The sequence below is a fragment of the Morchella importuna genome, assembly GCF_003444635.1.
Source record: "Morchella importuna strain M04M26 chromosome Unknown Morimp01GS025, whole genome shotgun sequence".
Classification (NCBI taxonomy): domain Eukaryota; kingdom Fungi; phylum Ascomycota; class Pezizomycetes; order Pezizales; family Morchellaceae; genus Morchella; species Morchella importuna.
The window spans coordinates 310,783-333,328 of record NW_025763422.1 but is presented as its reverse complement, the minus strand read 5'-3'; the positions used below and the strand labels follow the sequence as shown (position 1 = coordinate 333,328).

Below are 22,546 nucleotides of genomic sequence, written 5' to 3'. Positions count from 1 at the left end.
AAGAGCCAAGATGGAACCGCAGCAAGTCGCTGTTGCAAGAACATCTATCGAGAAGGAGACTGGAAGTATGGAGCAGATGGAGAAGGTTCCACCAGTGGAGAGGGACTACTCGGGCGCCCCGATTATGAAAACGGATCCGGCAGAGATTGCCTTGGTGAAGAAATTGGATTTGACCATTTTGGTGAGTGTTGTGAATCGTCGTGACCTGGAGCTCAGCTAACGAGAAATGACTGGATAGCCGATTTTGTGGTTGATGTATTTCTTGGTAAGTGGATTCCTGAAACATCCTAGTGTGAAAAAGAAATGCTAATAGGATTTTATTGTTAGAATTTCTTGGTATGGTTTCTTACTTGCTGCCATTGCGTTATTCTTGATAGCTAATAATTTCCCAGGACCGAAACGCAATTGTCAACGGCAAGCTAGACGGCCTCGCTGAAGACTTGAAAATGAAGGGTAGCGAATACCAAACATGTATTTCTATTCTCTTCGTTGGGTACATCTTCTTTTCTCCGGTAATAGCTGGTACCTTAACTAACAGCGGGAAAATAGTTATCTCGCCGGCCAAGTCCCTTCGAACATGATTCTTACTCGTGTTCGCCCATCACTCTATATGGGAGGTGAGTCTCGAGCCAAATCCCATAGACAATTAGAAATATATTGATAAATTTATCAGGCTTCATGGCAGTTTGGGCGATCATTTCTGGCCTGACTGGTCTTGTCAAGAACTACCATGGAATGCTGATCCTTCGATTCTTTCTGGGTGTTGCTGAAGCTCCTGTGAGTCTGCGTATCAGAAGTGTCAGTCCCTCAAGCTAACATAATGATAGTACTATCCCGGGGCATTGTATGTTCTTACCAGCTTTTACACCCGTAAGGAAGTTGCCGCAAGAATGGCAATCTTCTACACCGGAAACATCGGCTCCAACGCCTTCGCAGGTCTGATTGCAGCTGGAATCTTCTCCGGCATGGACGGAAAGAATGGTCTTGAAGGATGGAGATGGTAAATCCCCAGCTCAGTGTCCAAAACAATCATCATTTTTAACCAAATCAACCAGGTTATTCATCATCACCGGTGCCATCACTTTCGGTATCGCACTTGTATCGATGTACCTTCTTCCAGACACACCTCTCACCACGCGTTGGCTCAGCCCCGCCGAACGGCAGCTCGCCCATGATCGCATCATCCGTGACACAACTGAAGAGTCTGGCAGCTCCAGCACCTGGGAAGGGTTTAAGCAGGCCGTGTTCGACTACCGCACATGGATTTTCTGCCTCATGTACAACTTCCATCTGACTGCCAACGGGTTTAAAAATTTCTTCCCTAGTGTCGTCAAAACCTTAGGCTTCAACACGACAATTACTCTTGTCCTCACATGCCCCCCGTATCTTGTTGCCTGCTTCACTAATATCCTGGTCTGCTGGAGTTCCGGAAGGTACAACGAACGTACCTGGCATATCACTATCTCGAAGGTGATTGCTATTATTGGTTTCATCTTGAGTATGAGCACGACCAACGTCGCTGCTAGATATGTAGCAATGATGATCTTCACAGCGGCTACGTATGGTGTCAACAATATCTGCATGTCGTGGTGCGGGCAGGTACTGGGACAGACACCGGAGAAGAAGGCCGTCACGATCGCAATTGTGAATACACTAGGAAATGTCAGCTTTGTGTATAGCCCATATTTATGGCCAGATAGTGGGGCGCCGAGGTACATAATGGCGATGTCATCGAGTGCGTCGTTTTCGGCTGGGGTCGTGGTGTGTGCGTGGATTTTGAGGGCAGTCTTGATGAGAGAGAACAAGAGAATTAGAGAGAGTTCAGATGAGGGTGTGATGCTGTACGCCTATTAGATCTATGGTTTAATATCGTGGGGTTGAGAATTGTAGTTTGTGGATGCGGATGTGGTGGATGTGGGTGTGGGTGTAGTGGTGGTGGTGGTGGTGGAGGCTGCGAGGGGGTTTGAGGCTTTGTGTTGATGAAATTGATGAACTGGTGTGGATCTATGATTTTGTTTATGTATGTCAATTGCCAAAAGTTATAACATCTAAAGCTTTGCGAATGCGAGGAAACCCTTATTTCTCAAGTATACCATGTACCCTGTGAACAACTATACACATAGTGCCACTATTTCATCTTGCAAAGTTGACATTGGAAATGAGATGGCCCCCCACGTACACCCCACCCAACAGGACACTACCCAAAAATTGACGAGACAGCCTCTTTTTTCGCTACCAGAATCTGAAATTATGGAGAAGCGAGCCAATTAACCAGCGAAAACCGACTCAAAGCACTGTGGTTCCTCGGTTGAAGGGCGCTCAAGCATGGCAGTCGGTAAGCCTAACTCCAGATAGCCGTATATTTCATTTCAAATGCTGTTTTCCCCTGCCACCAAGAGACAAGATACCGATTGAGACGATCGAAATAATTACCTGTATCCTCTGATATTGACGTCGATGTGCCATAGTCCGTATATTTATTTAGCGACAGGTGTACCAGTTGCTCTCCAGAAAGTGTTGGTAGAACAGTCGAGGACCATCTCCAACGAGAAAGAGTGTGAATGTGATTCGCCATTCGGGGTCTTTCGTCACTTCTCCATCATGATCATGCAACGTCACTCGAATGGGTATAAATCTTGGCATGGCCAGGTGTGTTAGTACCAACCCCTGCTTGTGTGATGTGGGTACGTTTTGTAGGTGCTGTGGACAATGATTTCTAGCATTAGGGCTCGGATAACATTGCGAAAGTAGCAGTAGAGTACCAGCTCCATGCCTTAAAACTATATCGTCTCACCAATAGAATTAATCATCTTCTCTTCTTAGGGCAGCATACTACATCTAATCCTTCAACTCAGCCTTGGAGATATGAGGTACATTGGGTCGGAACGCCTCTCACTAACATATACCCTGAGGTTCCTGCCAGCCGGAACGCTCTCCGCTATCTTTAATGTTTCATGATCATGTCTGGGCATTGCAATTGCATTAAGCGTCTAAGGCTCAAAATCTTCCAACAGTTCGAATCCCGGCTCGTCTTGAGCCGGCTACGATGTGACCCGCGAGCTAGCCCATGGTGCTCGTTACTTGAATATCCCAATCTGACTGTAAAACCTGGACAGTGGCTAACATGTTTTCCCTCAGTTTGTCGGTTCGTGTGACGAAAGGCTGCCCCAATAATAGCTTAGCCAACACATCAGGCAGGATCTTGAGTAAGATGAGTTAGCTTCTCAGGCCGCGTATGGATCTTTACTCCTCATCATTTCCTGGTACATCTCGGGGCCCCGGACCAATTCAGTCCTCCGATCCCGAGAATCTCTGAATGCTGATCAGCCGGAGGACTCATGCTCAGTGGACGCGCGTCTCTTACATGATTATATCGATCTCCCAATTCCTGCGCACACGAAACCAGAGAAAAGCAATAGAGATCGTTAAGCAAGATTGGTTAGGCGGCTGGTATATATACTTCAAGGATATACGGCTTTGATATTGCTTGGTCGTGTGGCTGGTGTTCAACCTGTCATATCCTGTCAGATCACCCTGCAACCGGCCGAGAACACTTTTAGGTACATACATATGTACGTTCAGATTCGTGAATAAAGGAAAAGAAAAATGATTTTCGTGATTTACTCTACTCCGGGCTGCTCAGTACTTGCGCCAACAGGAGTTTGCTGATCCTGGTACACGGTAGGTAGGAATGTGGTCGCCGAATAGTAGTAGCGAACAGCACCAAGCTTTATACAGACCGTGTGCCTCTAGGCGACCTATCAAATACTCAGCTGACCCTATGATAAATAACCAATCTCAATGAAACTCTTTGATAGGCTATCGAAATAACAAACGTTACTCCACCTCCTATATTCCAGGACCTCAATTCGCAATCTATGAAGATCACAAATTTTAGATTTTTCGTCTCCATCACAGTCTTATTATAAATATAAGTTGACAGCCACAGATGAGACTTTGTGGGCATGTACCAATCTTTCTGTGTGGTCAGTGGTCACCCACCCCACTCTTCGGCCCGAGATTTCAAATTCAAGAGCTCTTTGCCTAAGTAGGCACATATATAAAGTACCTGGTCGTGTGGCTGCAGATGTGGATACGTGCAATAAGCCCTTATCCTCTGCTTTTTTTTTTTTTTTTTTTTGTGCCCCCGATCTCCACTGTAACTAGCTAGTACTCAAGGAAACGATGCAGGGACAACAAAGCTTCTTACCAAACTCTTGCACTCAAGTACTCGTAATCTTTCCAATTACCGATGATACGTACAGTCGCACCTTATTATATCGTAAGCGTATTCGATGAGCACAGCCCTTCACAAGACAGCAAATAGAGTTTGGTAAAGGAAAGAAGCATAACATAGCCCGCAAATCTGTAAGAAACGGTAAGAGATCCAGCATGTCAAGATACGATATAGAGAGGCGCGACTGCACTTGAATCTGCAGTCCAGTGAGTAAAGCACTAGTAAGGCATACTTGGCTATGGTAAGGCCGCAATCCTAGCACTTGTTAATTTTTTCCGAACAAGAACGCCTTAAGTGCAGGGGTACTTGTCTCTTTATACAAAAAGAATTTTGGGATATTGGAGGCCATATGGCCGGCCATAGAGTAGATAAAGGATCATGATTCCGAACTCGAACAGAATGGCGTTGACAAGGAGAGACCTGCACCGCTAACAAATGCTTATTTTAGTCTAAAAAAGTGATCGTGAAGTACCCAACCCAGGGTCCTGCTTTAGGACCAACCAGCGCCTGATATCCTAGATGTCTCAGAGTCTGAGCCTAAAGACCAGTCGACTACATATGCTGGGCCATTGCGGCTACTCTACAATCTAGAGAGAGGGGTTTTGCAGGAAGTCGATCGGCGAATTGGATATACTCGTTTTGCATGGTGGACTCTCATGGATTATGTTTGCGAGTTTGAAAATGCGTGCGGCACATGCATATGTGCTATGGCGATCATGCTCGGCTTTAATGGTAATCGTGTGTGATAGTGAAAAAGTAGGACCCCGGAATACCATTACTTGATCAGTCAAATGGACCATTCGCATGCTCAAAAAAAAAAAAAAAATGCCCTTTCGGGAGAGTTTGAATGGGGACACTACCGAATTGAGCTAAATCTTAATACGACGTCCTCTCTTTTAAAGCGCGTCCAGCCCTGGGCCGGCAATAGCGGGGGAAAGATACCTGATAAGCCCATAAATGATCCGTCACTTTTTCTTCTTTTGATCGGTCGATTAAGCACTCATTGCTGTCCAGTCGGTTAATCTGCGCATGATTGATACTGTTGGACGACGCGCGCGCAGTCTTACTTTTTTAATTGTTTGGGTTAGGCTGCTTGATGCTGTGATATGTCTGCTTGGCGTCTATTCGATAACTCCATGTAAAAACCCTGTTCCATTTAGTCGCTAGTCTGGTTACGGAAAGTGTAGGGTTGGATTCGTTGCAACGAGCACTGAAAGAAAGTAGAAACCTCACCAAACGACCTCAGGATAGATCTATCCTTTGCAACTGCGACGACGAGAACAAATAGGGTAGAACGGCATCTATCGCTTACGCTTACGGGAAGTCCCTATTCAAGTGAGTGGTAACAGAGATTCACAAGTACAGCTATGCTCAAGTTCAGGACCAGGGTAGGGCCCTTCAATATATAGAAAGATAATGTTGTTGACTTATCATAAGGAACCCAATCGATCAATCCGGCAATTCAAAACTAGTCTCAGTTGCCCTGCATCTCAGGCAGCCGTCTAGGGTACTTTGTTCAGCTTCGTTCCCAAAGCAGATAAACAGGGGGGCTATTTCGATCCATAGTTTATCTACTAATTGGTCAGCTTCGCGATACCTTTCAAATCCATCTGTCACCAAAAGAAAAGTGAGCTGGAACACGGGAACCAGGAGGAGAAGAGGGCATATTTTCTACCCTATCCAAAGAGCACTGACGGCGGATGTACCGATTGGACAGTGAATAGCCGCACTGTGCAGGATGGAGGTCATGTCATATGTGAGAGTGCTGGCCCTTAAGAACTGGAGGTTCCTGCAAAAGTATGAGATTCGAGGGACGTCAGCAACTATGTACATGAGATTGAGAAACTGAGGTACGTTCATCAAAATGTCACTCATTCTCCTCGATGAAGCTAACAAACATCTTGTTCTTGATGCAGCTAGCGTGTGTCAAAGTTCGAGTTATAGATTTCTTCAGTTGATTCAGAGATTTTGGTTAACGCTTAATTTGAGGCTCTGGTGGTATGATAATATAATCAACATCTCGGTGAAAAAGTTAAGGTTTTAAAGTTGTGTACAGGATATACCTTGCGAAACCTTGCAACCCAAGGCCATCGCCTCGATAACATTAAGGTTTGAAAGTTTCTTAAACGATTTCTGGGGGATTCATGGACCTGACATTAAGTTTTCTAGATGTTACAACATGCTGTGCCCGGGGGGCTATCTACCTTCATATACTTTGCGCTCTCGGCAATCCCGGTACTCTCTATACCTTTGGCAAAGAATCCCTTCCCAAAGTCCGATTATCCGATTATCACGAGCGACGCCTTAAGCGAGGGCTTCATCACGAGTGATATTTCACTTCCCTTCGAGAGTCCTGCAGTGGCAAGCGACTTTTTGAATGAGAACACTACTACGAGTGAGATTGCATTCACCGACAGCGCTCCGATAACGAGTGTCTTCATTGATATCTCAAGCAAGGATTACACTGCACCTACGAGCATAGATATCCCTGCGGTGATCACGGGATCAATTTCGGGTGAGGAGTCTGCATCAGCTTATATCGTGTCCTCGTACATCAGCAGTTTATCTGCCCAAATCGATACACCACCCCCAGTTGTCTCATTTCCGAAAAATTCTAAGGGGATCTACGACATCACGAGTAAATATTATGACTATGTACCGGTTGAGAGCTATAGCGAGGACTGCACCACTACATCAACTATAGTCCCCGATAGCACTACTAAAACCTACGAGACCACGTCTACGGATAACACCATAGTGACTGATACCTATAAGGTCACACGCACAGATGTTCATAACAGCTATGTGACAGACACCGATACTGTTTCTGTAACGGATGTCACAACTATTACTGCTATTGATAACATTGTTGTCACACGTACAACAGTAGTTACAGAGACTGATAGTGTCACTGTCACAGTGACAAACAGCATTACGGACATCTTTAGGGTCTACGTAACCTATAGCACTATGGTCACATATAGTACAATGATCACGGACAGCACCACAATCACCGATGGCACCACAATCACAGATAGTACTACAATCACAGACGGTACCACAATTATAGACAGTATCACGCTCACCGATGGCACCACAATCACAGACAGCACCATGATAACACACGGCACCACCATTACTGACAGCACCCTGATTATCGACGGCACCACAATCACCGATAGCACAATGATCACGGATAGCTTCACAGTCACAGACAGCATCACCCTCACTGATAGCACAGTGATCACGAACATCATAATAATTTCGGATAGCACAATGGTCACAGATAGCACAATGGTCACAGATAGTACCACGGTCACGGATAGTATAACGCTCACAGATAGTGTAACGCTCACTGACAGCGTAACGCTTACGGATAGCGTAACACTTACAGATAGCGTAACACTTACAGATAGCGTAACGTTCACAGACAGCATAACGTTCACAGACAGCATAACGCTCACAGACAGCGTAACGCTCACAGATAGCGTAACGCTCACAGACAGTGTAACGCTCACAGACAGTGTAACAGTCACAGACAGTACAATAGTCACCGAGAGTACGATGGTGACAGATAGCACCGTTGTCACTGATAATGCGTTCATTACATACAGTACAATGATCACGGATAGCACGATGATAACCGATAGCACCATCCTCACCGATAGTACAATGGTCACTGAGAGCACGATGGTCACTGAGAGCACGATGGTCACTAAGAGCACAATGGTCACTGAGAGCACAATGGTCACCGAGAGCACAATGGTCACAGACAGTACGATGGTTACCGATAGCACGATGGTTACCGATAGCACGATGGTTACCGATAGCACGATGGTTACCGATAGCACAATGGTCACAGACAGTACCATTATCACTGATAGCACAGTGCTCTTACAAAGTATGGTAACCACCGAAGCCACCACTATCACAGCGACAGACAGCATTACAGCTACGGATAGTGTAACAGAAACAGAGAGTACAATGGAAACATATACAACAATTGTTACAGAAACAATCACCAATAGCGTCCCAATCTTGAGCGTTACTGTAACAGAAAGCGCGACAATCACAAGTTTTGTAACACTTACTGAGAGCACCTCAGTTCCAGCAAGTACACTCACGAATAGTATCATTGCTTTTATAACCGTTACACCAACCACTGAACCAAGTCGTTCTTTGGACGCCAACCCAAGCAACGGCGGAACAGATCCCGGTAGCTCACCTCCTGGTACTGACGCCGCTGAATGTCCATCGCCTTCACCTACAGTTCCAGCTGAATTCAATGGTGGATTCATGCCAGAACCTCGGGGGCGTGGTACTGTCGGTGTGATATTGAGCTCCGTTGCGACCACTCTCCTCTGTCTATGGATTTCAGTACATCCCAACATTCTCGCCAACTCGAACCCTGTTGCTCAAACAAAGTATAACCTATCCTGGATGGCGCTTTCTCTGCTTTTCCCTGAGATTATGATGCTGTGTTCTTTTGGCCAGTGGCGCAAAGCGAGAAGGCTTCAGGCCATGTGGGTTGAGAGATTTCCAGTAACAAAAGAGTGTCCGGATTCTCTCGGGATGGAAGGTGCATTTTTTGTGTTGGCGGGAGGCTTCCTTGTGAAGGAAGGGGAGGGTTATAAGACCGTCTTGACACCTCTAGGCTTCGAGCATTATGTCCGTTCTGGACAGATTGACGCAAAATCTTTCGACAGACGACAAATCACCGATAAAGGGAAGGCAAGCTCCATGGCTAAGGCCTTGGTCCTCTGCCAGGCTACATGGTTTCTTTACCAGTGTATTAGGCGTGGGTCTGAGGGGCTGCCAATCACTATCCTCGAGGTCCATATCATAACGCAAGTCTTGTTTATGTTCGTACTTTACTTCTTCTGGTGGCAGAAACCTCTTAGTGTGGCCGAGCCTTTGCCGATCATTATATATCCGCTGCCGGGGGATCAAGCATCTCTAGGCAGTAACAGCGAGCCGAGGGCAATTGCTATGGGCCCACCAGATTCGCCTCATGATAATGATAGAAATGCGCTTGTTCCGGAGGATCAGCCTATCGAGGAAGCACCGGAACTCGAAGAAACCAGACAATACAATTCTTTCTCAAGATCTTACCAGATGACTGAACGAGCCCGCTCAGGAATTCCAAACTTGGTACTCAAAGTTGTATACGATGTCAGCGAATATATCGTTATCCGCGACAAAAACCGCGGTTTTCTCTACAAAGGCAAGTACAATGAGAAAGGCAAAGGCAGAGCCGCAGCCACCGGTGGTGTTATGGGGGGGCAGGAAGGCGGTCGTGAGGGCGAGGGTGCAGGTGCAGGCGAGCATGCGGGTGCGGGTGAGGGTGAATCGCGTGCAGGTACCCCTGGAAACAATGGCGGCGAAAATACAGAAGGAATGGACGATGACAACTTGGGCAAGAGCGCGCGGGACATGTTTATTATCGGAATCTTCCTGGCCTCCAACGGCGCGATGCACATCCCAGCATGGGACATCCGTTTCCCCACCGAAATCGAAGCCTGGCTATGGCGCGCCGCATGTATCACCATCATTGTCACCGCCGTCATCTTTACTTGTATGGTAGCCGCCACAAACTACGACAAGCGGTTCCTTCGTGCAATGTGGGAGACACGGTTCTACGACCAGAGCGTGTTTCGTAGAATGTTTCTCCGAATCCACGCCGGGAGAGGTGACATCGCCCGGGAATGGCAGCAGAAGAAGATTGCGGAGAATCACGGGCCAGTGAAAAGAATATTGAGTTGGCCGTTGTACTTGTTGGAGAGGATGCTGTTTGAGATCTTCTGGATCTTGATCTTTGTCTATCTGCTGTGCACAGTGTTCTTGTTGGTGGAAGCATTTATAAGTATGAGACATGTGCCGAGGAAGACGTATGTGACGACAAGAGATACGGATGGCGGGTACTGGCCACATTTTGTTTAAGTTTTTGTTTTGTTTTTGCGTGCGGGGGGTTGATGCGATCCCCTCCCTTTTTATTTTACGACTTTCCTTGCGTTTTGGGGATATATAATGTTGGTATGAATGGGTTACGAGAATATGGGGGGGGGGGGATTATATGATGCTATGTATGGAGTTTTCGATATACGATTTTGGTTACGATCACGGTTTATTGGCTTGCATGGGTGGGATGGTGGAAATGATGTCTTTCCTTTTTTATTTTCATTCTACGTTTACGTCTTTTACCATAATTTTAATTATTCTCCAATTATTACCATGAGATTATGTATGTATATATCTCAGATATCAAACTGATGTCTTTTACATTCCCTGCATCGTAATACCATATTGAGTTGCGAAATGTGGTGAAATCGATCATTGACGTTGGTGATCGTTAATGATCTCAAACCGGTCCGGTCCGATTTCAAACCGGTCCAGGCTTCCACTCATACAACCTCATCTGCGAAACCGTACTTTCGTAGCTATTACCATATATATTTGATATTTTCTAGAGTACATAGTAGCCAGGCAACTAGCTAATCATTTTTCCTTTTTACAAATCATCTTACAAAACACTTTCCCCCCCAAAAAAGAGGAACATTTTACTCATACACGGTTGCTTCCATCAAAACTTTTTGCTTCCCTTTCCTGAAGGGCTCAAGAAACCCACAGTAGATATTTAACGGGAGTTGGCCCAGTCGACGACGAGCTCTTGGTAGTTGTCGTCGGTGGTGAAGATGGTGTACTAGTTACGGCGCCCAATTAGCCATGCTCACAATCTCCTGGGAAACGAAATAAGAAATGACTTACAGTATCATCGTGCGTCTGCCCGCTCGACAAGGTCAGTCCAAATTGCCAGAACATGTCCGAGACACCGCTGGACTTCATAGTCGCATGCCACTGGTTGATGTATGTAGTCCTGGTTGATCCGTCAACTGGCACACCGTACTCCTCAATCACACATGCCTTTCCAGCCGATGCACAGGCTGTGCCATGGTCAGAGATCCACTGGTTGCCCCAGTCGTAGGTCTGTCCCCAGGATGTGGTGTACAGATGCACAGTGCCGTAGTCAAGGGTAGAGATCTTCAAGTTCGCCTCGAAGTCGATACCCTCGCCGCCCTGGTAGGGGTATGAGGCACCGTTGGTACGGGCGAAAAAGCCCTCGTCACCGAGAGAGACGTAGTGAGAGGAGTCGAGCGACTTGATGTAGGCGGACATTGTGGTAGCCCATGTAGTGATGACGGAGGTGGCACACCCATTGCAGCGGGGCTCGTTGGCAAGCTGCCAGGAGAAGATGGCGGAGGAGGACTTGTAACGGTTGACGATGGTCGAGACGTAATTCTTATACGCAGTCTGAATGGCGCTGTTGGTGTAGAAGGCGGAGTGGCCAGAGCCGCTGGCGAGAGCGTTGACGTAGACGTCCATGCCACCGTAGTCGCCCCAGTTGTTGACTGGCCTGGATGTTAGAATTTTTCTGAAGTAGAGTGAAAGGGAGAAAGCATACCCAATGGCAAGACCAACTTGATGCCATACTTCTCGGCGGCCTTTACAACAGCGTCGAGACGGGCCAACCCGTTGCTCCCAGTGTTGATAGTGGCAGTGCTACCACTCCAGCATTGGAAATAGATTCCAGAGCATGAAGTAGAGTCCTGGAAAGCCCATGTGCGGAGATGGGTCAAGCCAGCGGCCTTGATTGCTGCGAAGGTGGTATCAACATCGGCGTCGCTGCTGAGGAAGGGGAGCCAGTATGCATTGGTTCCCGAGAAAGCACTAGATATTGTTAGTATTTAGGGTATCAAACTGAATTTAACGGAGTATTACATGAAGGTAGCACGCTTCTCGATGTCAGCGGAGGCAGCGGGTGAGGCAGTTGGTGCGGCGAGTGCGCCAGTGAGAAGGAGCGAGCTGAGGACGGCGAGGAACTTCATGATGAAGGAGTGTAAAGAATGAATATGATGATGTTGATGAGCTTCAATTCTCGGAGGAGAAGATACGGCATTTATAGTCCCCTCCTCCCCTCAATTGCTGTCGTAATTCATGAAACATCAAACTCTCAAAGAGAATTCTCCTGTGGGGAATTGGAATTAGTCTATTCTGCCTTTTTGATAGACAGTCCAGGGATTTTGTTGATCATATACTTCATCTGTAATAATCTTTACTCTATGATCCACCAAGATCCTGAACTCCTTGAAGATATTCCGGAATCACGACTCGCCATTCCGAAAAACCCAGGAAGAGAGACGAATCAGCAAGGCATAAACCTCTGATCTTACCATCTCGGGGTGTCTGAAGCCTGTCAAGCAAGCCTAGCGGGATGAATAGATGGATGTGCTTCATCCCTGCAACGGGCTACGCCGTCCAGTCTTCTTCTCCTCGTTCTCGAACATCCTCTTAATTCTCCCTCCGATACATGGTGGCGGAGAAATAAATCCACGGTATTATTGATCTTAACAGGCATCCCCTAAGTTTCTCAAGTTCCTGAATCCTGGGGTAATTAACGAATAGAACAGGAAAAGAAGACGGTTCCTGGGATATCATTGGCCTTGATTTACCAATTAATCTACTTCTGAGATGTAGTTGAAGGATGTGGTGGACCAGTGGTGGGCTCCGCTGCTCCGGCGGGAAGACTGCCGCAAAGCAGGGTTCCGGGTTGCATGCCGAGAGCTTAGCACTAAATTCGGTACATTCAGCCTTTTTATTGTGTCAGGTTAACGTCCATAGCCTAATATTTGTGCAACGTTTATTATTGCGGAGGTGATGATTGCAATGGGGATAGTGAGTACGGAGATATTAGTCGATTAAATGAGCAAGTATATATAAATATATATACTCTAGTGATGCTTTTCAGTAAGATTTTCTGTAGATCAGCATCCTCACCCCTATTAATTGCGCGCGGAGTGATATTTCTTCATACCACAAGGCGCCGTATTTGGCTTGAACATTTTGGAAGTGATTTTGGTGGTAAGATATCGAGAGTATTTTATCTATAACAGTACTATCATCGACTCTAGTGCACGAGGTACAAATTCGGTGATCATAGAGAAAAGCATAACAGTTTAACTTTTACTTGACTGGTCTAACGACCGGCAAACGATCCGGTCACGGAGATCTGTGGGCTGCAAACAAGCTTAAATGCGCCATGACTGTCTGCAGGTAAATAAAAATGCGGGGTTAGGTAGCCCTAGCATATTTGCCCCTTACATATATTGACGACACCTAATGATCCCTGCAGCTGTTGCAGTTGCAAGAGAAAACAATTTGTAGCGTTAATTTTGCCGAAAAGGGACTTCGGAGACATGCGAGGATTTCTAACGATAGTACCATGGATAGCTTCCAATATAGTGATAAACAGCTATGAAACTGGGCCATCTACACCGAACCAAAGAATTAGATATCCGAGCGGCAACCCGAGCCACAATGCTCGTGCTCTATCACACCCGATGATGTATGGTATTATGACCTCACTGAAGCACTGCTATCATCATACGCCCAGGTAGGACTCAGACCATTGCCAAAACCCACCTCGTATATTCCTTGTGCTGTCTATCGCAACGGCACTCGAAACACCAAGTATATATTCAGGGATTGCGACGTGATTGTAGGCATTGATATTGTTTATCCCGTCGTTCCTATTGCTCTTACATACACGAATATTATCGGCCGGCTTTTCCTTGACTTTGACCATCGATTAGTATATCTTATCAAAGCCCTAGGATGAGATTCTTCCAAATATATGTGAATTCATGCCACAATGTCGTGATGAGGTGTCTATATCAGGGCCTTCTTTGTGGGCTTTTAAGAGCACAGAAATATCCATGACATCGTCAGCCCCTTCATCAAGCTCAGACGTATCCGATCCTCCCTCGGCAAGCGAGCCTATATATAACTTAGGATATGTTTTTCCAAGTGCTATAAGCAAACGGGACCATGTTTTGGTTCAAGTAGATTGAAAAGGTTTCCGCGTACGTCCGTGTCCATTTATATAATGAGATGACTTGTCGAGAATATCCGTAAACTTTTTGCTAGCCTAGATAGCTAGCCCCATATCCTCTAAAAGCCCTGGCGGATTCAAGGAACGTCTAGGAAGTCCATATATGTCGATCTAGGCTTGCTGATGGGCCGCACAGGCCAAAAATGACACCACTAAACTCATTTGGCTGCCGCTATTCTCTAAAAAAAATGGCCCCATCAATTTTCATCAGATGTTCTCTTCTGAGTTTTCTTCTCAAGACCCTTTATAGCTAATCGGAACTTAGTGAACAAAAAGATACTTCAGTGGTAAAGGAGCTTATGTTCCCTGGACTGTGCTGGTAAAACCGGTGCTATTTGACTCTCAACCCATACATTGAACAGAAATCCCGTCCACATCAATCAAAACTGACTTCCACATGTTCAACAGTCCCAACTTTGAACAGAGGATTAAATTCTCCGCTTCTTATCTAGATTTAACGTCCTATTCTTTCCCAGCAATTCTAGAAACACAGTCAATCATGTGGCTCACCCTCGGAAAGTTCCTCGCCAGAAAATAACCCAGGAGGATCTGCGTAACGGAAGCTGTTTCCGGGGTTGCTAAACACTCACAATATAGGGGAGCCATTAGTTTGGATCCAACAAGGTATGTTAGTTACCACGTAGCTCTTGATAAAGACATTAATCACTCCCTTATCTCGTTCTGTTTGGCCCTTTCTGAGGAGGGGGGGGGGGGTTTCCTCCTCGGTCCATGGCGTGATGAGATTCGCGATCCATTCCAAGTCCTCTCCATATCCGCCCATCATACTAGCCAACTTCTCTTGTTACTAGATATCCTATTCCGTCAGCATCACTACATTTTGAAGTATTCGGTGACAACGTTACTGGTAGGGTAACATCCTGAGTTTCTGGGCCACCCCATGACACCGGGTTTATTGATTGATAAAGTCTGCTCAAAATCTACTTGTGCTGATGTCAAACTTTCCCTTCTAACCCGCAAAAGCGGGATAACCTCATAGAGACACGTCTGTATATGTAAATAGTTAAGCACGATAGACGTTGAAGGTGATTAGATCTGTTGATAAAGGACCGTGATGAGGATGAGAACGGGTATGAAATGATGGAGGAAGGACGGAGGAAGAATGGAGCAAGAACTGTGGGCTGGGGTTGTATGTTATGTGTTAGTGGCCGTGGAGGAACGGAAATTAAACAACACAATACTCTTAGCCATTTTTTGTCCTCACCTCACAACACATGACTCTTTTTTGTTTTGTTTTTTTACTTCAAAAAACCTTTTCCTTGAGAAGGGCACAACACATGCACATCGTCCAATAGGGTAGAAGTATATCAACTTTATTTTTTCTTTTACATGCATGATTCTGTCTTTCACTTCTTCGGGACGTTGGAGACATCTTGTCACAAGGCTGTCTATATAGGGGAGGACCAAATAAGGTTCCTATCTACGCTATTTAACTCAATTCTCCAGGCCGAGTTTTTTCGGACTTCTATTCTATGATTCCATTATTCCCCGCCCAAGTCTCTAAAGATGAGTTGTGAGCTAAGACCAATGATCACTCTGGAAACATATAGTAGACCGCCTATATATGCTTTCGCCGCCCATAGTTTTACGGGCAGCATAGAGTACATGTGTAGCTATATAGACGATCCACCAGCGGAAAGATTAGCCTACGAAGGAAGAAAGGAATTATGCAGCGGGAATATTAATGTTTAGAGACTAGACGCGTAACTCCATTTGCGAGCCCTGTAGTTTTGTATGGTCAGCTGAGTACACCGCACTCACCCACTCACTCACCCACACCCGCACCCGCCCACCCACGTAATCCCCCTGCATACACTGACTGAACAAGACCCCTACCCTATCGTCGCTGCAAACCCCCCCTTTACGTGCAGAACAACCTCTCTCAATTAATCTCGCGGTCATGAATTGTCACTCACCTTGGTTAGCAGGAGGAGGGGGGGGAGGGGATCGTTGCAGTGAAATCAGCACAATTACGCCCAGAACGCCCAGAACGAGACTAAGGGTCTGGGAATAGAATAGAATTCTACTTCCAAACCATTTTTCAAAAAGCACAGACAAAAAAGCATCAAGAAAAGGAAAAGGCTAGCTAAGTAGACAAAAGACAAGCCTCGTGAACCACTCATCCAGCGCCGAATGACATGACTTGATTCACGAGGCTTCTCAACAGATTTTGCAATATAAAACAGCGCAAGCAAGGAAAAAACAGAGAAAGAACAAAAGCCATTCCAGCAGCAATAGATAGATGAAGATCCTGGTAGTCGAAGGATACGAAATCCACCACGTCGAGATACCCATGGCCATAACAACTTACAACCCATCTCAGTTCATTTCAAAGCGAAAATTAATTAGAACAGATACCCTACCCCGTTCGTTTGTTCAAGAAACCACCACACTACCCCACTATCATAGCGTTAACTCTCCTGGCCTGTGCCTTCTTCTCCTTTCTCGGAAGCGGCCCGATCGGCGCTCTCAAGATAATCAGTGCCTCCCTGCTTGCCAGGTGTTTCGCTTCCAACTTTGTTGTCGCTACGGCGGTGGCAATATCTCTCCCATCCAAGCTCACAGTTACAGTCCACTGGATATTCATTCCTTGGTATCCATTATCCTTGAACATAAAACTCGGCTGCGACAACCTGCTCTTAGCCGCAAATTCCATCAACCGCGAAGTGTACATGCTGATATTCTGACGTCTCAGTTTTGCCTCAATGGACGAAGGCTTTGGCGGTTCAGTGGATGTTGGGGTGGCCACGGCCGTGCCAAGAAGGCCTGGGGTATTGACGGTGAATGTGGGCTTTTTAAGCGTGATGAGGGCGTTGGAAGTACTGGTCGAGGAGATGTGCTCCTGGTAGAGGGCATGGTATTTCTCCGCATATGGGGCAACGACCTGCGAGTACCAGATGTAGAGGTCGTGATACCGCTGGGTCCCGAGTTCACGATGGATCCCACCGATATAGGCTGTGAAGAGTTTGCCAAGGATCCCGTCGGAATCAGAGGTGTAATTTAAAGCTGTGAGACGACTGTGGAGGCTGAGGACTCTTGATAGGTGTGCGTAGAACGATGTGGTAGTTAGGGCTGCAGTCATGTCCTACATGTAGTTGCTGTTTATTAGTCGTGTTCAAAGCCTAGCTCCCAGACGAAATGTGTTTCGATTCACAACCTAAAAGCACAAGAATTGTTTCTCACCTCTAAACCACCAGCGCCCAGTTCAGGAAATAAGCTCATCACTAGCATGCCCGTCAACCCTTTCAACACGCTGGCTCCCAGCCATCTCAGCACCTCATTGTCTTTCCTCTCTGATCCGGAGGCATCGTTGACGCCCAACCACTGCACCTGCGACAATGAGTACACAACCTGCTCCAGAGCCTTGTCCTGGAAGTTATAGAGCAACGGTGTCTCTTGATAAGGTGGGAGGACTGGAATTCCGTAGATGGAGAACCAAGGTGTTGCCATGATTGAGTAACGATTTATCTTGTGATGAAAAGTTTCAAATCTTGTAGGAGTGGATGAAGAAGATCGAGAAAGGTGGGGATAGATAGGATATGAGTGAGACTTGACCTCGACTTATCTCTTCGCGCTTGGGCCAAGTAAGGACCCGTGTTTGGCAGAGTTTTTTAAACTTCTCCACACCAACAAGGGTTAACTGCCTGAATGCAAATGCAGAGATAGCCGTAGCGAGGAGGTCAAAGATTTCCCACAAAGCAGCTGCTTAAAAATGTTCAACTTATCTCTAGCAAAAACGGCAGTTCCTTTGAGAGCTGGTTGTGCGCGCGAGAAGTGTGTATTTATCTGTCCTCTGGTCGCGCGGTATGTATGGACAGAGTTTGCTTCGCTTAAACCCTCGCTCGCTCTAAATAATCCTCAGGGATTCTTGCATTGACAGGGTCCCAGAATCCGTGGTGGGGAAATTGTGCTCTCGGAGTAAGTGATGAAAAGAGTTGAACACTTTACGTGACAGAAGGAGAGCACTCCTCAAACGAGATCCCCCCACTTTATATATATGTCTTTTGGTATGCTTATTTTCCTCTTCAGCCTACCAGGGTTGTTTGCGTCACTCGCAGCAGCTGGAATGCGGTGTGTGTGCTAAGCGAGGGTGGGATAAACAGAACAAAGGGGAGGTGTGAATTTTACTTGTGATCGACTCCATCATGACCATGAACCGGAGAGATCATAATCTGATAGATGCTCTCCACTCAGTTATCGATCGACCATCTGCGTACGATGCACCACTCTTGCGTATATCTGAGATTGACCATACCCCACCAGGGCACCCCCACCCACTCACCAAGCTGATACAGCTGGCCAGGCTAGTATTACCGGAATAAACGAAGCATAGCACAATTTTCTTCAAACTAATTATACAGTGGAACCATCTTCTCTCGCCTCGCCCAACCCCCTCCCACAAAAAAATAGAGTTCTAGGGCAATCCCAAACGTAACATGAAAAGGAAGCAGGAGGTGGCGAATCGAAGGACATGTGAACGCCAAGACCTCCACACCGAGTGATTCCGTATGAACATCCTGAGTCCAAATCTTGGTTTTTCGTCGACACTTATGAAAAAGGGAAATCATCTAATAAGTAACTATCAATGAGCTATCTGGCTGGCTGCGGTACGATAAACCGTCCAGGACACAGCTTATGCCCATACGTGATCTGATCAATTGACTTTCAAGAAGGACACCACATCGCCATTCATATTGGCGCTCAATATCTCCAATAAACTCCCCAGCACCCACAAGTTCACAACCAAAACCTTCGACCTACTCCAACCCCAGCCCACCCCAGACAGACACTTAGTCATCCACCCACAACCATGGTGGCTTGCCTACATCCCATCTCGCCCGACGAGATAAAAAACAAAAATGTAAACGGCCAACAAAGGCCGCCATATCCGATTGTGAGTAGCAGGAATCGAACTTGCGTCACCTCGGGCTTGACCCTTGAAAGGGGACCACAACGAGGAATACTAACCACTATACTATACTCACTTGCTTGGCTAGCGTTCTTAGCGTCATCTCGAACGGCACGGGAGGTAGTGTGAGTCATGGGGAGTTACTCGCTGACTTGGTTTTTGAGTTGCCGTTTGGAGTTCCTGAAGGACTGGCTCTGATACGGTCGCGGATTATATTGGGGTTGGCGGGTTGGTACTCTGTAGGTGTACACAGTAGAATAAGTGATCGTGGATACATGTGGCTATATAGAGTATACGGGCTATGTAGATAAGGGAAGTCTCCCGGGCAACGCACACCATTCTTTGTCCTGTCCCTGTATACGTAAATATGTTCCCAATCAATAGTTGATATCGGGCTTTCGAACGTGAATCTTAGCACGAGTGATATCCTGTGATGAATTCTAACCGCAAAGGTATTCGTCACAAGATATATAGAATCTAGGTACGGTAGGTAGTAGCCAATGCGCAAAGGAGCATTACATCGACCGACTAGAGACGTGGAAAATCAGACACATATGTCCCGCATCTTGGAACTAAGAAATTCACAAGACCAGAGTTATGTCGGCTCCGTAAATTAAAGAAGCCAGTGGTGGGTGGAAGTCCGCATTCCTGAGGCAGTGGCTAAAAGCTATGCGGGTAGGTCCTGCAGTATGGAGTCGCACACTTGTGTTGTGTATTTCTTGAGGGGTGTCTCGTAGCCATTGTCGGATCCCTCCTTGATTTTTCTTCTCTCTTTTTTTCCTCCTCTGGGGGTTCCGCTACCGCAGATACACAGGAAAAGTGGTGTCAATGATACCCCACTACCCACCTGCCGAGTAAACGTACGTTTAATATCACCCCGATTACCGTCCTCAATCTCCTAGCGACAAGTATGTAAAGATAGGCACCGCGAATAGTCGGTCTTCGTGATCCTGTTTTTCAGAAGGAGACTCGATGATATTTATGAGTCCGAACAGTGCGGTAACCCCAGAGAGCGGTTCTAAACTTACAAACCATACATAAGGCATATGTTGTTTTGGTCTGGTTTGGTCCTGGTTTATGTGGCGTAGTAATGATCCATGAGCTAGAAATTGTCAGTGTTATTAATATATTAATCAACTAAGTAGAACTGGGTTCTACTAATAATCCAACTACATGCAGCCAGGACTACTAATCTCTTGTCCCCTTCCAGTAACCCAACTGCAGGGATCAAACCAACGTCACTCGACAGCTCTCCATACCTTCTACCACCCCTCCCCTCTACAGCTAGATATCTCAAACATCCACAACCCAAACCGCCAGGGCAGCCCATCACCATAATGCCCCTCGCCGCCGTCGGCCAATTCTGCGCCACCTCCTCCCTCTCCGCCAACCTCGCCGCCTGCACGCACCTCCTCCGTCTCGCCCGCGACCGCGGCGCATCAGCTCTCTTTCTTCCCGAAGCTTCCGACTACATCGCGACCTCTCCCTCCGAATCACTATCCCTCTGTCAGCCCGTCACCACCTCCCCCTTCGTCCTCGGCCTGCAAGCCGAAGCCAAGAAGCTCGCTCTCCCCATCAACGTCGGTATCCATGAGCCCTGCCCCACAAGCGCAGAGAAGATCCGCAACATGAGCGTCTGGATCGACGCCAACGGCAACATCACGCAGCGCTACCAGAAGGTGCACACGTTTGACGTCTTCATCGCCGGTGGCCCGCAAATGCAGGAGAGCAAGACCACAGAGCCCGGCAGCGCCTTGATGCCGCCGTTCCAGACTCCGGTGGGGAAGGTGGGGTTACTGGTGTGCTTTGACCTACGGTTCCCTGAGCCTTCGCTGGCGCTGCGGAGAAATGGGGCTGAGGTGGTGACGTATCCGTCCGCGTTCACGGTGCCGACGGGGCAGGCGCATTGGGAGGTGTTGTTGCGCGCACGGGCGATAGAGACGCAGGCGTATGTTGTTGCGGCGGCGCAGATTGGGCGGCATAGTGAAGGGAGGGCGAGTTATGGGCAGTCGATGATTGTGGATCCGTGGGGGAGGATTGTGGCGCAGTGCCGGAAGGTTGAGGTGGGGGAGGAGCCGAGAACGGCGGGGGAGGTGGAGCCGGAGATTTGTGTGGCGGAGGTGGATCTGGGGATGTTGGAGAAGATGAGGAAGGAGGTCCCGTTGAAGAGGAGGTTCGACGTGTATCCAGAGGTTTGAGTAGAGGATGCTAGCTTTGATGTAAATATGTCGAGTAATTTTCGTGACTGATTGATCTTTATGACCAGTGAATTTTGGTGAGGTGCATGTATATACGAGTTTGAATGAACTACATGCATGAGCTTCATGATCGAGTGAGCTTTATGATCGAGTGATTTGTGATGATTCCGTACGTATTCGACTACTATCTCGAATTCCCATCCCCAGGTTGGCATCCTCAGAAGTGCCATCCACAAATTGAACCACAAGCCGTTTGACTACCAGGGTTCCTGCCATCTTGGAAGTGTTGCGGGGCGGACGCTTTGGTTAACCCAGAATATGGGAGGATGTGAGCTGAGTTATTTTATAGGTTGCTTTATTAAGACACGCACGATTAGCAGACTTCTAAAATTCTCCAATCGAGTAATAAAGAAGTACACATCAGGGTTGCAGCAGTGGTAGAAAAGAAGTGAAGGAGAATTAAAGCCCACAAAACTAACAAAAAAAGAATGTCCAGTAGTCAAACTTAAGAAGGGTAGTCTGGAAGATTAATCAGACCGGGCCTACAGGGCGAACCTGTTGTCGACAAATTAAACTGTCCGGAGATGTAGTCATTATAAACGGGGCCCATCAAATTAGCAGCCTATCAAAGAAAGTAAAAAGACTTTGACAATTGTGTATACCTTGTCGCTTCTCAAGAGTGTAGGAGGTATCTCGACTCAAGTAATATATCTCTGGTTCTGTTAGGAGGCTGGAGGAAATTTCCCGAGATGCATGGCTTTCCATTAGCGTCATATATCCTGATACCACATCTTCGCTACGACTCCCTTAACCTCTATTGTACATATGGTTGTAGCACGTACTACTACATGTAGCTCCCTACAAGGAGCTGCAGAACAGAATGTTTATTACCAAGGTTCAGCTCCACGTACTAACTGTTAAAAAAAAAAAACCTCCCTGGCTGAGTACCACCTAAAAAGAAAAATGAAAGTTAACACCAAAATACCCCGTTCCAGCTGTATTTCACCGGCCCCCGTCTGCAGAGATGGTGAGAAAACATCCACAGAATTCATGCGTTTTCTCGTCCTTGTTTCTATAAATCGATAATGTAGCACGTTCACCCGCGGAAATATCGAGTTTAGATTCAAGGACAGAGACTATAAATGCCTCTTCCCCAAGAGCTTCCGTAGTGTGCTGCCAATATCACTTAATACTAAGCCCTATGTCTATATTACAACCCACAGAATATATTCCATACC

The 22,546-nt window shown here is 46.8% G+C and overlaps 6 protein-coding genes across 6 annotated transcripts; 3 read left to right on the top strand and 3 right to left on the bottom strand.

The window, feature by feature from the left end:
- Positions 1-10: 10 nt before the first annotated feature.
- LAJ45_07707 (uncharacterized protein) lies at positions 11-1,854 on the top strand (the record flags this gene model as incomplete). Its single annotated transcript, XM_046117263.1, has 8 exons — positions 11-181; positions 239-265; positions 328-336; positions 393-493; positions 550-617; positions 674-777; positions 828-1,000; positions 1,056-1,854. The coding sequence occupies 8 exons, from the start codon at positions 11-13 to the stop codon at positions 1,852-1,854; spliced, it is 1,452 nt and encodes a 483-aa protein (XP_045969559.1).
- Positions 1,855-2,990: 1,136 nt separating this feature from the next.
- On the bottom strand, positions 2,991-4,058 carry LAJ45_07706 (uncharacterized protein; the record flags this gene model as incomplete). The annotated part of the gene is made up of 7 exons (XM_046117262.1): positions 2,991-3,041; positions 3,125-3,177; positions 3,248-3,312; positions 3,365-3,511; positions 3,569-3,635; positions 3,770-3,779; positions 3,972-4,058. 7 exons carry the CDS (start codon positions 4,056-4,058, stop codon positions 2,991-2,993), a joined length of 480 nt encoding a protein of 159 aa, XP_045969558.1.
- A 2,043-nt stretch (positions 4,059-6,101) lies between these two features.
- LAJ45_07705 (uncharacterized protein) lies at positions 6,102-10,177 on the top strand (the record flags this gene model as incomplete). The annotated part of the gene is made up of 4 exons (XM_046117261.1): positions 6,102-6,168; positions 6,227-6,235; positions 6,294-6,346; positions 6,407-10,177. The coding sequence occupies 4 exons, from the start codon at positions 6,102-6,104 to the stop codon at positions 10,175-10,177; spliced, it is 3,900 nt and encodes a 1,299-aa protein (XP_045969557.1).
- Positions 10,178-10,871: 694 nt separating this feature from the next.
- LAJ45_07704 (uncharacterized protein) lies at positions 10,872-12,120 on the bottom strand (the record flags this gene model as incomplete). Its single annotated transcript, XM_046117260.1, has 4 exons — positions 10,872-10,937; positions 11,003-11,643; positions 11,697-11,962; positions 12,014-12,120. 4 exons carry the CDS (start codon positions 12,118-12,120, stop codon positions 10,872-10,874), a joined length of 1,080 nt encoding a protein of 359 aa, XP_045969556.1.
- A 3,762-nt stretch (positions 12,121-15,882) lies between these two features.
- LAJ45_07703 (uncharacterized protein) lies at positions 15,883-17,651 on the bottom strand (the record flags this gene model as incomplete). Its single annotated transcript, XM_046117259.1, has 6 exons — positions 15,883-15,923; positions 16,118-16,205; positions 16,417-16,507; positions 16,565-16,593; positions 16,765-17,286; positions 17,385-17,651. 6 exons carry the CDS (start codon positions 17,649-17,651, stop codon positions 15,883-15,885), a joined length of 1,038 nt encoding a protein of 345 aa, XP_045969555.1.
- A 2,796-nt stretch (positions 17,652-20,447) lies between these two features.
- LAJ45_07702 (uncharacterized protein) lies at positions 20,448-21,308 on the top strand (the record flags this gene model as incomplete). Its single annotated transcript, XM_046117258.1, has 1 exon — positions 20,448-21,308. One exon carries the CDS (start codon positions 20,448-20,450, stop codon positions 21,306-21,308), a length of 861 nt encoding a protein of 286 aa, XP_045969554.1.
- Positions 21,309-22,546: the final 1,238 nt, after the last annotated feature.